The sequence below is a fragment of the Megalobrama amblycephala genome, linkage group LG18 (assembly GCF_018812025.1).
Source record: "Megalobrama amblycephala isolate DHTTF-2021 linkage group LG18, ASM1881202v1, whole genome shotgun sequence".
Lineage (NCBI taxonomy): Eukaryota > Metazoa > Chordata > Actinopteri > Cypriniformes > Xenocyprididae > Megalobrama > Megalobrama amblycephala.
Window position 1 is genome coordinate 5930433 of NC_063061.1, and position 16319 is coordinate 5946751.

At 36.8% G+C, this 16319-nt stretch overlaps 1 protein-coding gene across 2 annotated transcripts in view; it reads right to left on the bottom strand.

Moving 5' to 3' along the window:
* gabra3 (gamma-aminobutyric acid type A receptor subunit alpha3) overlaps positions 1 to 16319 on the bottom strand; it is a 268591-nt gene that overhangs the window by 82499 nt on the left and 169773 nt on the right. For both annotated transcript variants that reach the window (XM_048165836.1, XM_048165837.1), the window contains exon 6: positions 5664 to 5746. In XM_048165836.1, the coding sequence (XP_048021793.1) occupies positions 5664 to 5746 (83 nt within the window). The remainder of the gene's footprint in view (positions 1 to 5663; positions 5747 to 16319) is intronic.

Sequence of the window (16319 nt, forward strand, 5' to 3'; positions counted from 1 at the left end):
GTTTCACCCATTGCTGCTAAGGTCCCGAGGAATTTTTATGGCAGTCTCTGGCCAACCTTAGGAAGTAGTGTATAGATGGGTGAAGGGCAGTAACTGCCTGTGGACCAATGAGAAGTCCTGTCCTTTCCCAGCTTGGTACAAGAGGTTTTCTTCTTGCCCTCTAAGAGGTGTCTGGATGTTGTCCTTACATCTTTATCTGATGGCGATGGACAGTTTGTTTGTGTTAGGCCACCAAGATAAAATCAAAATGTAGCAAACCTTTGTCCGCTGTTACGACAGAGAGGGGCCCGGCCATAAACTGGGCCCTAGAATGTGCTGTTCACTACAATGGTGTTCATTTTAATGATTCTTGAATATCTGCATTCCTTTGCCAAGAAAGACCAAATTTGTCTTGTGTTGATATTGAATTTACAGCCTTTCAGCAAAGGAAATCATTGATACACACTCCCAACAGAAAAAGTCTAAGGTTATGACTAACCATGGTTATCTGAGAAGGGGAACGAGACAATGGTGTCTGAACCATGCATGTGCACACAGCAATTTCATTTGGCAGACAACAGTCCATTGCGCCATCACTGGAGCGCCCGTGAGTATACGATGGCACCTGCAATGTACGTCATCATCTTCTTTGTCTGAAGGAGATGTGCATGCAGACCAGAGGAATAGCAATGAGATGCAGTGTCTCATTCCCCTTCTCAGGGAACCATGGATCATAACCTGAGAAGTTCCCTTTCAAAGTGGAACTCAACACTGCATCTTGTATTGACATTATGGGGAACAAATACCCACTCTGCCATGCTGAGGAAACGCCTGTCTCATTAGCTGTGCCTATTTACAACCATTACTTAGCTGGAATCAGACGCATCAGTCATAGAGGGTGTGATACGTGATCATCCCATCCATCCCTCTTTACTACTTTACAGAACGAAATAAACATGAATGAGCATCAGAAAATGTTGCGAGATACAGTAGCTTACTGAAATCTGTATCACGTCCTAATCAGCTCAATCAGTGTTGGAAACAATGTCACGTAACATAGAAAAGCCATTCGTTGACCATAAACTTGATAGTCAGCAGGAAAAATAACAAAACAAACCATTTAAAACAAAATGAACTGGATTAGAAACTTAATTGTTTAAGTATAAGTATTATAACTTTATTATTATAAAATGGATTTAAATTGGGTGCTTGCCTGCGTGTAATCAAACGCATCTTCATTGCATTTTCATTTTACTCTGGAGACTGAACTCGTGCTCTGGAGCGGAGGACGTTACTTCAAAATCCCAGAAAGTGGGGCAGGTAGGCTACTTAACCCAGATTTGAATATATCCCACCAGGGGACAAGAACTTCGGGCCACCACCATAATACTAGAGCTTGCTTAAATTGCTCTATCCTACAAATATTCTATAGCAGTTACCAAAAAGGGGCTTACTACTTTCCCAGATGCTTCCTTACATAAATACCCAAGTCTGTTGGGAAAGTAATTTAGCAGCTCCACCCTCGAGCTCTGTGCCAGACCTATCAGAAGGCAGATCATAAAATAAGCAAAATGCACTATTTACATCATGAGTCCAGCCTCAGAACCTGATGTAGGATCTTGCTACAACCTGTAGTCCCCCCCACCCACGCATCCACTCCCCTACTTTTCCTCAGCGATTCAATCTTTATCAAATCATTGATCACTTCCCTCAGACCTTGTCATCTGTTCCTATTGTCCCACCTCCTCTGAGCTCTATTCCTCGAAGGAGGAGGAGCCCGAGTGGCCACTCTCTGCCTTTGACCCTGCCTCCAGCCCTCGGACTGTGAAGGACTGTGTCCCCCAGAGGTCTTAGGCAGAGTTTTATTCAACATGGGATGTACTTCCTGAAAGCTGCCAACCGTGCCCTAGCCTCCCCAAAGGTTCCAAGGGTGAGATAGGCACATCAAGGAGAAAGTTAGCATTCTCTAGATTAGAAAAGATAACAAAATGCAACCTTTTCAGTGACTCATCTGTGAAAATCATCTTAGTCCACTAGTCCATGCACCTATCCTGCAAGTGAAATCAGGCTGAGTTTTTCTATAAATCTGGGTGTCATCCGCATAACAGTGACAGCTCAAGCCATACTTCTGAATGATCTGTCCCAGATGCAGTGCTCCAAGTAAAGAGGTCAAATTATTATTATTATTATTGTTACTATTTTTTGGAATGTAGTCTTTGGACTACAGTGCAAAAGCAGCCAGCTCTGAAATCCAAATGATGCCTAGTATTCAGTGTTAAGAAATAAAAAAATAAATAAAATAAAAATGAAGAAAATAATTAAGAGAAAAATGTGGAAAATCCTTTGCATAAGCCACTAAGCTACATTTCACTGATCTGCAAAAACTCACAGATTTCATATCAGGTCATTAATGCTATTCAGCGTTGGTTATTAAGACCAGTAAGATTAATTTTTTATTTGTATTTGTAAGTTTATTTATTGTGTTTATGTTTATTAGTTTTGTGGACATACAGTAATAGATGAGCATGTTTTTGAGGCAGTTTGAGGAAGGTCAAATTAATGTGCATGGTTTAAATTGCTTTATTTATTAATGACTATTTTACTGTACAATTGACTAGTTTACGGTACCTTATTACATTCATTTATAATATGAGAAGAAAGAGATTTCAGAGTGATACAAGAGACACTGGTTGCCTGGGGCAACGGTCAATTATACAGTGTACGATCAAATGCCACGATTGACCAATCTGAAATAAGTATTCCAGAGCAATGCGTAATAATTATGCTTACAAGGCACTTCTGGCCCTGTTGTAATTGAGGCAATCTGTTTTTTGACAATCAGCAGATTAATTAGTACCATAAAGTCACAGTCTTTTTGAAAACAACAAAAAAGCAAACATTCATCTAACATCAGTATTTATATATTTTCACATCACCGGGTTGATGTATTGGGCTATTCATCACATCGCATCTATGATAGCTGGAGATGTGCTCTGCTTGCTTTAAAGAGAATAAACAAGCTGTTATTAATATTGATGATAACATCTCCAGCAATGCAAAAACAAAAACAAAGCCAACCCAAATGAGCACTTTTCTACTACTTAGATCTTTAAACAGAAATGAGAAACGTAACAAATATTTAAAGAGAAAAATGAACAGACAACTTTGTAATTGCATTGTGAGGTGGAAGCAAGGTTGATTGGGGGATTGAGGGAACAGTGCTTATAATCTACTGTCGTTAACAAAGCTAATTATGCAGCAGACGGTTCGACATCTTATTAAGGAGCCAATTGTTTGATGTCTTTTGGCTGTATGCAACACAAATCCAATGAGGGGTCACCAAGCCGCACCTGTCAAAAAGAGGTATTGTGGGGGGAAAGGTACTAGTGAAAATGTATGAGCAGAGGACTTTTGTTTTATTGCCCAGTGGAATGTTTTATTCATAAAGACGTGACTGCAGCGTCATGGCGACCTTTGGTGTCATTGGCTGGGCTAGTCATCTAAAGCTCTGGACAGAAGGAGAGTTACGAAACGTGTTTGGTTGTTTTGGGACTCCACGTATACAAAAAACAAACTGTTTTGTTGGTCTAGTTTGGGGTTTTATTCTAACAACAATGTTGTCTTGGATAGATGTAGTTTATGGTAAGGAGCAAGTGCAGATCCAATGAGCACCAGACGTGACATTATGTACCATTTTGTGTTCTGGAGATAGACACTGCATGATTGGTTTCTCTGAGCTATGTGCAAAAGATAAGTTATTAAGCAGTTGATGCTCTTCCTGCACCCACATAATACAGTTCAGTATGCTGCACAGATTTCAATGTCTAACTCATCACCAAACTAATTGTGCAGGGTACATGTGCTTAAGGCAAACATGTAATATAATAAAATACTGAAAAATGCACTTAGGGCGTTTTCACACCTGGCTCATTTGAAGCATTTGTTTCAGAACCTGGTGTGTTTTCTTGCTTCGTTTGGTTCATTTAGGAATATATGATTGCGAAAATCACTCCAAGATCGCCTGAACAAGGTGGTCTTGACCCGATTGCACGCAAACTCTGGAGCGATTTGGCTGAGATCTGTTTGCAATCCAAACAGTTTCATAATTCATAATGGCAAACTTGTTATATAAAAAGCAGCAGTGTCTGATTCTGGGAGTAAGCACATTAGTTATCACAGTTGAAAACCAAAGCGTGCGTCTAGCTTCGTGAAAGCAAACCGAACCAAGAAGAAAATACAACATTGTAACAAATTAAGTCCCAGTTTTGGAACAAAGCAAATGATCTACAGGTCTTAGACAATCTAGACCAGTGGTTCTCAATGTTTTTTGGGCCAGCACCCCTCAACCCATTATCTAGGTCCCTCACCACCCCCCATCAAATAAAATGTAGTCTAAATGTCTTCCCTGAATATTAATCTGTGTTTATTATAATAAGGTCTATTATTATATTTACACTACCAAATGTTTGGGGTCAGTGCAATTCTATTAAAATTTTATCTAACATACCATGCTGCCCTGTTTTGAATGCTGAATAAATGGTGCAGTTTGCCTTGTGGTGTCAGTGCTTAATATGCTTTAAATTTAATTGTTTCTAAATGCTACAAAATACGTGGAAGACTGAATCGATGTGGATTTAAAGGCCTAACAGCCTATTATTTATATTCTGGAATAGCGACAGTAAATGTGTTAATAATGTTCTAGCTTCAACAATTCAAAAGTAAATCTGATAGAGGAAGCTTATAGGTAAAAACTTATTATAAATAATACCCTAATAGTTATTTTTATTTGGAGGTTGTTTTTTTGTGTTTTGTTTTGTTTTTCCACATGAAACACAAAAACACCGTTGGCTCAAGCCCCTGCCCTTTTTCAAAATGAATCAAAAGTGCCCCCCTCAACAATTATCAAAACACAAAACAGTGAATCACTCAAAAGTCACAAAATTCTTGTTTACTTTACATATCTGCCATCAGACAGTCTGAGACGTCGTTGCCATAACGCTTTGCTACGGATTTGCATCTTGCTTCGGACTTGACTGACAGACCGGACACCACTTGCTTGCTAACCACTATTCACTATATTCACACTTTTTTGTTATAATTATTCTCCTCACTGTAAAAATAAAATACAAGGAGTTTCTGTCAGTAGTTGTGTATTCATATTTGTGACCCCACAGTCTGTTTACAAAAGTGATCAAGAACTGTAGACCATATATGGGTCTCTCTGTGATTGCAAGTGTGTTGATTCATTTAAAAATCCATATATATATCAATGCTCGTTTGTCACATGTAATACACCAACCAGCTCAAATTTCATTGAACAATGTGAAGTGGTAATTCCCCGGACTTAATTAAAATGGTTAATTTCAATGGTTTCAATGGTTTTAAATTTTCAATTTAAATAGCTTTGCTGTGAATTGACTACAAAGCACTCCTGAAGTTGCCATTAATGGTAGGTATTGTTCTCTTATTTTTGTATTGCATATTAATTTACAGTTTGATGAAACTATCATGGTTGGTTAAATTAAGTCCAAATACCATATACAGGCCTATTATATGGAATGTAGGCGCGACAGTAAACAGATGCCCCATTCTATTTCTGATGTTGTTCCCATTGTTCTCTGAACATACCCTTTGAGAAACGCTAATCTAGACAGATGAAATGACAATTGGCAGAGATCACTTACAGCTTCCGAACTTCAGTGGGCAGGCATGGGCATCCATAGGAAAATCTTCCAGATGCATGGGGCACTCAGCATGGATGGTTAATCTATGTAGAGAGGAACAGACACATAGAGAGAACTTTAAAGTCAGCATGAAACAGTATTTGCAACTCATTTTACTTTTGTAATGTGATGTATTTCAGAGTGAAACAAGAACTGATGTATGGTGGGACTTGTCTTGATCCATCAGGAATTTACTGTATCATGGAAAGTGGGTGTTTAAGACTAGAAATAGGATGATCATGTTTAAAAAATCTTAAAATTGTCATACCTTATAGTCACATTTGGTAAATTAGAGTTGGGCGATAATATACAGTAGTTTACACTTTGCAATGATACAGGCAATCAAGCAGTTGAAATATGCTATATAGTATATATCGCTCTAAGCGAGTATACTATCATAAAGTTGGACATACTTATATGTCCACCTTTATATAAAGAGCTGGGCACAAATATAATATAGTGAAACACCACTGGCTTCCACATTTGAGGAGGCTTTTTGACTGGAAGGCTGAAGGTCAGGGTCACCCTGCATTTGCCATTAGATATTAGCAATTATAAAAATCATCTCAAATTTCATTGATTGAAATATGGTCAAAGTGTACTGTCGAAAGCACTTATGGTAAACTAAAATACAGTTTAATGTCACTTCTATTGAAATTTGTATTTCATGTATTAAAGGTGCAGTGTGTAATATTTAGGAGGATCTATTGACAGAAATGCAATATAATATACATAACATGATTTCAGTGGTGAATAAAGACCTTACATAATGAACCGTTATGTTTTTATTACCTTAGAATGATCCATTTCTATCTCACACACCGTGGGTCCCCTTACATGGTAAGTCGCCATTTTGCAGTGGCATGTTTCTACAGTAGCCCTAAATGGACAAACTGCTCTACAGAGCATGTTTCAGCACTATATTGTTGTTCTTCTTCTTCGTTGGTGTTTTTAGAGGCAGCTTGCATCGTCACTATGTTAAATACACACGAAGAAGAAGAATAAGTAGTAGTAGTAGTAGTAGTAGTCATCGTCCAGTTTAGAAGCAGAGACCGTTCTTTGTTAGAAGTAAGAAGAAACCTCATTGCTTGACTGGCTTCTCTCTGCAGTCTCAGACGGTGACATATTTGTCCTGTGTCGGCCACTGTAGCTTCTCTATGTGCTACGAAAGGGAGGGGTGAGCGGTGGACAGAGCAATTCGCAACCTCACAGCTAAATGCTGCTAAAATCACACTGCACCTTTAAAGGTGCCGAAGAACATGTTTTAAAAAAATGTAATATAAGTCTTAAGTGTCCCCTGAATGCGTCTGTGAAGTTTCAGCTCAAAATACGCCATAGTTTGTTTTTTTTTTATTAATTTTTTTAACTGCCTATCATTATAAATGCGCCGATTCAGGGTACGAGGCCCCTTTAAATCTTGTGCTCCACGCCCCAAGAGCTCGCGCTTGCCTTAAACAGCATAAACAAAGGTCAAACAGCTAATATAACCCTCAAAATGGATCTTTACAAAGTGTTCTTCATGCAACATGTCTAATCGCGTAAGCATAGCATTTATTTGGATGTTTACATTTGATTCTGAATGAGTTTGATGGTGCTCTGTGGCTAAAGCTAACATTACACACTGTTGGAGAGATTTATAAAGAATGAAGTTGTGTTTATGAATTATACAGACTGCAAGTGTTTAAAAATGAAAATAACGACAGTCTTGTCTCCGTGAATACAGTAAGAAACAATGGTAACTTTAACCACATTTAACAGTACATTATCAACATGCTAACGAAACATGTAGAAAGACAATTTACAAACATCACTAAAAATATCATGATATCATGGATCATGTCAGTTATTATTGCTCCATCTGCCATTTTTCGCTATTGTCCTTGCTTGCTTACCTAGTCTGATGATTCAGCTGTGCACAGATCCAGACGTTAATACTGGCTGCCCTTGTCTAATGCCTTGAACATGGGCTGGCATATGCAAATATTGGGGGCGTACATATTAATGATCCCGACTGTTACGTAACAGTCGGTGTTATGTTGAGATTCGCCTGTTCTTCGGAAGTCTTTTAAATAAATAAGATTTACATAAGAAGGAGGAAACTATGGTGTTTGAGACACACTGTATGTCATTTCCATGTACTGAACTCTTGTTATTCAACTATGCCGAGGTAAATTCAATTTTTGAATCTAGGGCACCTTTAAATATTTGTAATTAAATATACAAAATTGTACATACAAAATACTACACTAATAACACACTACAGTTCAAATTATGTTCAAAAACTATACATGTACTTAAGAATGTAAGTAAACATCAAATTGTGTGTACTTTTTTTAAAGAATGACAAAAAATTTAAATGTTGCTTAAAGTAAAACTTTTAATGTGAAATTACAAAGAGCACTTTTTTTTAAAGTGTACTTCAGTGTAACATAGTCATGAAAGTGACCTTTTACTTCATTGATGTTATATAAAGTATATTATTTTAAATATATTTTTAAGATTTGAAGTACTCTACAAGTGCACAGTTAATACCATTAAGTGCACTTCTTTTTCACAAGATAATATCTGTATCCTGTGGCTTAGATAATTTCAGCCGAACAGGAAAGTCTTTGAGAGGCGCAGCAAGATATTACTTTTTCATGAAAGAACTTTTATTCTCTTTGAAAAACTGATGAATCATTTTCAATAAGACCACAAACGTTTATTAACAAAGTAAACAGGGCTGATTATATTTTATTTGTACTATAAAACAGAAGATTAGGCAATAAACCGCTGAATCAAACTCTCAATTATATAGCCTATTTCATTTAATCCATTGAAGAATCTCGGGTAGAAATTCACAGCATCTTAAGACAAGACAGGGAAGAAAAATCGAACAGAGCAGAGTGTTAATCTAGTACAAAGAAAACTGAATAAGTGATAACAGCTTGAAAGAGATTCCTTAAACTGCAAAGAAGTGTTTGAAAATACAGGGACGAGTAAGCTAGTGGACGACGTCTTATGTGTGTACACTGCGTGAGCCATCACTTGAAATTAGCTGAGTCACAAGCTGACAGCTTGTATGGAGTCGGGTAAATTGACCTATAAATAGATCCCTGAAGCTTTTAATTAGCGAGAATCAAGGCCTGATCCATTGAGGTGAATCAAAGTCATTTCTCAGACAGTTTAATGACTGCGAATTGCTTCCTGTTCACATCTGTGGAAGAAAACTAAAGGTGCTTCTGTAATTCATTCGGTTCCCCTCTACACATAACATCGTCTGAATTTGCTTCGTTCCTCCTTGACTCTCTCCAAGGCCATGACTGTGAAACCAGAGGCACAATTTGTGCCCGTCATGTCGGACGATATGCAGCTCTCAGAAGGATGTGACATATTTATCCAGAAGAGGACAGTGAGAAGAGCATGTGTCTGTGCATCGCTGTACGTATTCTACTGAGTGACCGAGAGTCTGTGTGAACAGTAAAGGTCACTGAATTAGAATTGTTGTAAGCTTGGCAGCCAATGAATGTGAACGGGTGCAAGGGTTTGAGGAAATCTCTGACTTAATATTTGCTTCTATTTTCCTTCCATACCTCCTCATACCTCTAGCGTTTGTGTACCATATCATTACAGAGTGTGACAGGAAGCTAGCATTACAGCTCTAATTCAGTGTGCACATGTGTGCCTATGGTCACGTAGCGCAGCTGGCCTGTCAGTGCGCATGCACGCCGCTGCGGCTGCTTTACTGGCCATTTGTCAGTTTCACGGTCAGTGAACGTCATGGCTCTCTTGGGTTGGCAGGTCCCCCTGGGCTTTCCCCCCAGCTTTGCACTAGGTCTCAGGCTCTCTGAGCTTCTGCGCCTCTCATCTCCTCAATAACATACTGACCCAGTGGTCCTCGGCACATTACCTGTTCCTGAGGCAGCTCTGATGGCAGGGATTTGCTTTCGAAAGTCTCTACCCTGGGCATTCAGATATGTAATCCAGGTTCATAAAATTGTTTGGTTCACCTGCCTCAATTGAAAACATTTACCCTTCATAAATATTAAATACAGTTATGTTTAGTTTTTACCTAAAACATACCGTGTTCAGATAGTAATACAAAAATGTGGATGTCTACACTAACCATTTCATCCAATTGGCTTAAACAGCCTGCATTTTTACAGCACAAGTTGTTTTTTTTTATGAAATACTGAGCAAATCTCAAGGGAGCAGTAGCTTTTGTCTTTTTCAAAGAATAAAAAGAAGAAAAACAGCTCAGCGCCTCTGATATTCTGGGCCTAGATATGGGTCCAGGTATGGTATGGCTTGTGTCAGTGTATTATTTTGCAGTTCCAAAGAAATGTTACCCAACTGACCAGTAAATCAGCCATTTTTACTGGCATTTGAGATTTTTTGGGACATTTATGTTCTTTTTATGCTTTATCAAGTTTCTCCCTCTCAATTTTATCTTAAACCCATAAGAATCCAATTCTCTTATCTGATCCACTTTGAGTCAAATAGGATGCTGGTTGTAAAAGCCGCATTGCATCTAGAACACAGCTGTCTCTCCTCCAGCTACATTCCTGTGAGCTGATCTGGGCAAGGTGAGAGGTCCCTAAAGCCTGTAAGGACGAGCGAAACCATCTGTCCATCCTACACCTCTAGCTAACTGCACCCCAGGGCTGGAGAAGTGAGCTGTCTGAAAAAGGCCGAAAGCTGGTGAACTGTGTAAAAGTGCAGGAGGGCCCTGTCAGGATTCATGAGATGTGTTACTTGTGGAATTGCTGGAAATTTGTAGTAGAAAACTAGTAAAACATTTAAAGAGGTTTCCCTTAATTTCCCTTGATTTTTGACATATAAGAGATCATTATACTATAAAAAGAAAATCATGCAAGTAGTTAGTCCAAAAACAGCTTTTACTGAAACTAAGCTTTAGTTTTAGTTAACTACTTTAGTTACATGAACTAAGAAATAACAATACTTCTACATAATTTATTAATCTTAGTTCACGTTAATTTCAACATTTACTAATACATTATTAAATCAAAAGTTGTATATGTTAACATTAGTTAAAGGGTTAGTTCACCCCAAAATGAAATTTCAATCATTAATTACTCACCCTCATGTCGTTTCACACCCAGAAATCTACTAAAGACATTTTAAAACAGTTCATGTGACTACAGTGGTTCAATCTTAATGTTATGAAGTGACGAGAATACTTTTTGTGAGCAAAAAAATAAAAAATAAAAAAAATACAACTTTATTTAACAATATCTAGCAATGGGCGATTTCAAAACACTGCTTCATGAGTCTTCTTCTTTACGAATCTTTTGTTTTGAAACACTTATGACGTAACGAAGCCTCGTTTACTGAAATCACGTGACTTTGGCAGTTTAATATGCACTCCAAACCACTGATTTGAAACAAAAGATTCGTAAAGCTTCGAAGCTTCATGAAGCAGTGTTTTGAAATCGCCCATCACTAGATATTGTTGAATAAAGTCGTTATTTTGTTTTTTTGGTGCACAAAAAGTATTCTCATCACTTCATAACATTAAGGTTGAACCACTGTAGTCACATGAACTGTTTTAAATATGTCTTTAGTCCCTTTCTGGGCATTGAAAGTGTTAATGATCTTGCTGTCAATGGAGGCCTCACTGAGCCGTCGGATTTTATCAAAAATATCTTAATTTGTGTTCTGAAGATGAACGTCTTACAGGTGTGGAACGACATGAGGGTGAGTCATTAATGACTGAATTTAAATTTTTGGGTGAACTAACCCTTTAATGCACTGTGAACTAACATGAACTAACGATGAATGATTGCATTTTTATTAACTTGCATTTACAAAGATGAATAAATACTGTAGGAAATGTATTGCTCATTGTTAGTTCACGTTAGTTAATACATTAACTAATGTTAACAAATGAACCTTATTGTGAAGTGTTCATTTTTATTGAACTGTTTTCATTTTTATGATTTGTGGAAAGGAGTTCCGTTAGTAGTTTCAAAAAGCTTTAGAAGCTCATAAATCATGTACAGGTCTAAGGTCTGAAGAGACTCATATGAAAATCATACAGTAGAGACACTAGCCATTTGAGTCCTGACAAAACCTCTTACAGTGCTTGAGTATTGTTGTCTTTTACTGCATACTCAAAGCAGAACTGAAATGACATTCATTACAAGATGATTATTAAAACATTTCAGATGCACCTGCAGACAATTTTTCTAGTTATGTATTTCATCATTGAGGATTTCTTAAAAATACTGTGTAAAAATCTCATCTCCTCTCGTTCTCGTGAACTCAATGTCGTGTCATGGATATGTTTTTAAACGAGACACATTTCATCTATACTGGATCCAACTTGTAAAAAAAAAAATATTTTTGCTGCTTAATTTTACTTAATTAAAACTAATTAAAATAACTTAATAGCTGAACGTTTTGTATTTACTTAATTTAAATGTGTCCAATCTACTTAAATATGTAAAACTGAGGTTTACTTATTTATTTATTTTTAAATTGAAATTACCCAAATCTTTTTTGTAGCATTAAATAAAACTGGGGAGTAGATTTTTAGTTCCTTGCATGCTTTGCATAGGGCTGGACCAGGAGAGTAAATGTTAAAATTAAGAGTTATTTTATGTTTTAACTGAATAACTTCATTGCAATCATTTGCTATGCTAGCAACATAAGCTAATTTAAAAGTAAATAACAATCAAGGATGTACTGGCCCCCTGTTCAGGGTGTGTCCCCACCTGTGGCCTGAGATGCTGACCCTACAGGTGGATGGATGGATGGGAATTTCCATATCAAAATATGATACAGTACGATTTATAGTGTCCAAGTATCAAGCACTAGTTTACCAAGCATGAGATATTCTTTAACAGGTAATCAAAGTGAATAGTGGAGCCAAAACGGAGAGTGATGGAGCTTTTTCCTCATCTAAAGAGATGATATAAAATATTGCTCATTCCTTGTGCTTTTGTGCTGCTTGGGTTTGTGATAAATGAGCAGACAAATCTATTTTACTTCTTGCAAGATCTATCATATCTGAAATCCATGGACATAATACAGTTTGACGCAGTGAGCTGTACAGGAATAGACAAAAAAAAAAAAAAAGGGAAGAAGAAGAGGCGGCTGATGGTGATATTTCAGCTAAGCTCCCAAAAGATGCAGCAGACCATGCGCTGAGTATTACAGTTTGCAGCACTGACAGATTTGCCCAGTCATGGCGTTAGCACTTTTGTGTCTTTTTCTTTCTAAACTTTCTTCAGCAAGATCCGAGCACCTTTAACAGTTTTTATGAGATAGAGATGATACCTCCTGGGTATTGTGCCCACATAATAGTTATGATGTTATTGGCCCAGCAAATTAACTTGCGTTTGCAATGAAGACTTTGTGGAATATGACTTTAATAAATGAGTACTCCAGCAACAAATCAATAATAAGCGCCTAGAGATATTCGTGTAGTCTTTTGAAACTTTAACATTTTAATCTTAATTTGTATTCTACAAACAGTGAAAATAAAGTGCTAGGATAAAAGTGAATATTTTGTTTCTGAACACTGATTTATAGGGTAAGAATAGAGAAAATCACCTTTTGAAAGCAGTTTGATGTTTAATTGGCTGCTTTAATGATCTGTCTAGAGGATTTAAAAAAAAAAAAAAAAAAACTTGATTGACATGAATAATGTCAATGATGAATAAAAGCATTTGGCAAAAGATAAAGAAAAGCAACTGATGTATTATGTAACACTATATATTATTAACATTTTAACAACTATTTTTAAGCATGGATTTTCTTGTTTTCTGTTTACTTGTCAAAAAATAGATATTATATTTAATATTACTGAACTATATTTAAAACCTGGAATGTCAGATATTCTAGAAAAAAAGTTAATGTATTTATTGATTATATATACAAATGTATTTTATTTTTATTTTTTTCACATAGCCTTTTTTGTGATGTTTACTCTACACTTTTGTATATTTTATTGGGGGATTTGAATTTAAAACTATATCCCCTGGTTTCACAGACAAGGTTTAAGCTAGTCCCAGACTAAAATGCATGTTTTAATTGTTTTAACTGAAAACAACTTGAACTGACATTCTTTAAAACATGTCAGTGCCATTGTTTTGTCTCAAGATTCACACCAGTAATGTTTTTTTCTAAGGCACCTTTATAAAAGTTACTTAAATGTCCTAATTGAACTAAGGTTTAATCCTGGCTTAGTCTAAGCCCTGTCTGTGAAACCGGCCAATGTCTACTAAACTCTTTGCTAAGGGTACACTGTGTAACTTTTGACCCTCTAGAGATTAAAAAACAAAACTGCTGCATGCATTTTGCAGAAGAACATTGATTTGGTTGTGCTTGGGCTCTGCGTGACTGAATATGGTTATCCTACTGCTCATAAAATATTCACTATTAGGCTTATGAGATAACCAGTTTAGATGGAAATGATCTCAAGCTGACTAGCTGAAGATGTTACAGTAGATTTACCCTTTAATAGACATGGTATTTTCTTGAAAATAAATTCCAGCACAGCGCTACAACAACCATAATGAATGAACCTTTCACAATAGATAATGCTTTAAAATCTCTGTTATGAGTGCTGCAGGACTGAATGACATATGTACGCAATTTCTTGTGAAAACCATCCCACTAGGCATAAAATATAAATGTTTTGGAAGAAGGATTGTACCTGTGCAAGTGAACCGTTGCACCAGATGAGCTACCAAGCAAATTTAACCCGTGTCCAAACCAGACGTGTTGCGATTCCAATGACAAGAAAATTGTTTGTCCAGACCAGATATGACACAACTATGAGATGCAAAAAAAATCATAGCCGATTAGGAAAGCTCTGCACTGCATTCGCAATGAAAGAGACATTAATATATATTCAAATTCATAAATATTAGGGATGCACTGATACCATTTTTTTAAGGACCAAGTACGAGTACTAATACTTTTCTTCTAGTACTCACCAATACTGATGCCTATACATTTATTAAATTCTCCCTCTCGCTCTCTCTCTCTTTTTTTTTAGTGATGTTGCAGTTTTTCAAGCACAACACGGCGAGGCTAATGAATGTAGGACAGCTTCTTTATTATTACTCTAATGAAAAAAGTAATGATTTTTATGTGCTTGTCACAAACTTAAAGAACAAACATTTCACAGTGTCCAAGAAACTTCAAAGGGCATAATTACCAATATATATAATTGTTGTTATATAAAAAGAAAAGTTTGTTTACACTGAGTTCACAGTTTGAATGTTCAAAGTCAAACTTCCATTACATTCTTTTAACATTAAATAAAGCATATAATCAGTACATGAGATTATCACTGTCATACTTAAACCATAGAAATAGAAACCATTTCTAAAAATATAACCGTTTTGTATCGCATTGCGGCTGGTTAGGACAAAAACTCTAATTACCATGGAAAAGATACCTTTTATTGCGCATCACGTATGGTTAGGACAGGGTGTAATACACCAGAAAAGCTAGTCATGTGATGCAAATGTTAATATATATTAGTTGACAAATCATGCACTGTGGTGAAACTGTTTTGAGATCATAACACAGTATTGTGAAAGGAACGGTGCAAAAAAAGTCTTCGGTAATTGATATTCTGCCACAAATATCATTATTTGTATGAAAAGGAATAACGCATTAATGCACATGCGCACTTATCAAAAATGACGCTGATTGTTGACACACTAAAATATATAAATTGAAATGTAATGGGATGAAAGATATAAAATGTATTACTACTGAATGATAGCCTGACCATGGGCATAGGTTTAGGGGGGGGACGCTAGGTACTAGTCCATATCAATATTTTGAGATGACAAATTTGTCCCCACCAATACTTAGCAAGCTCCTTTGCACTGCTATTTGGATCGATTCTAACGGCCAGGACGACGACAGTACAAGAAACGCCGTAATTTGATTGGCGGCGGGGTATCTGACAGGCTACACTCGCGGGCCGGGACTACTTTTGTGCTTGCACTAGCAGCGAGCGGGTGGTGTGTGTGTGTGCGCGCGCATGTTGACGACGCCGACAGTAAGTTACCAGGGCTGTCTCTCTGCCACATACAAAGGCCAGAGTAAAAACATTTTAATATTCCGTTTTTTTGCCCCTTTTTGTACTTTGTAGATGCCACCCAAGAAGAAGAAAGGGGACATAAGAAGCTTTTTCATAAAGCAGAGTCAGAGTGTAAGTAGGCAAAATAACTAGCTAGCCACACAAATAAACTAGCAGTAGTGACTGACCAGGCTTTCAAATGCAGATTCTACTGTGGAAAATAGTATTAACTGGTGAAAGTATGTGTTACCCCAGGATGATAGAATGCTACGTTAGCAAGTAACTGAATGTCAATTAGCCTACATAATAATTTCTGTTAATAAAACGTTTGGTTGTGCAGCATTACACAGTCTCAGGTTTTTATTTTTATTTTTTGAGAGTGCATTTTTGAGATTATACAGTTATACTAGCTCTTTAGGGACAGTAGACAGGATGGTATATCGGGGTCAGGAATCCTGACTCAGGATACAATATAATGAGATGAAGTAGATTCACTTCTGTATTGTGATATTCTGTATTGCCAACAGTCTGAAATAAAAAAGGAAATCACCATTAAATCACTGGTATCT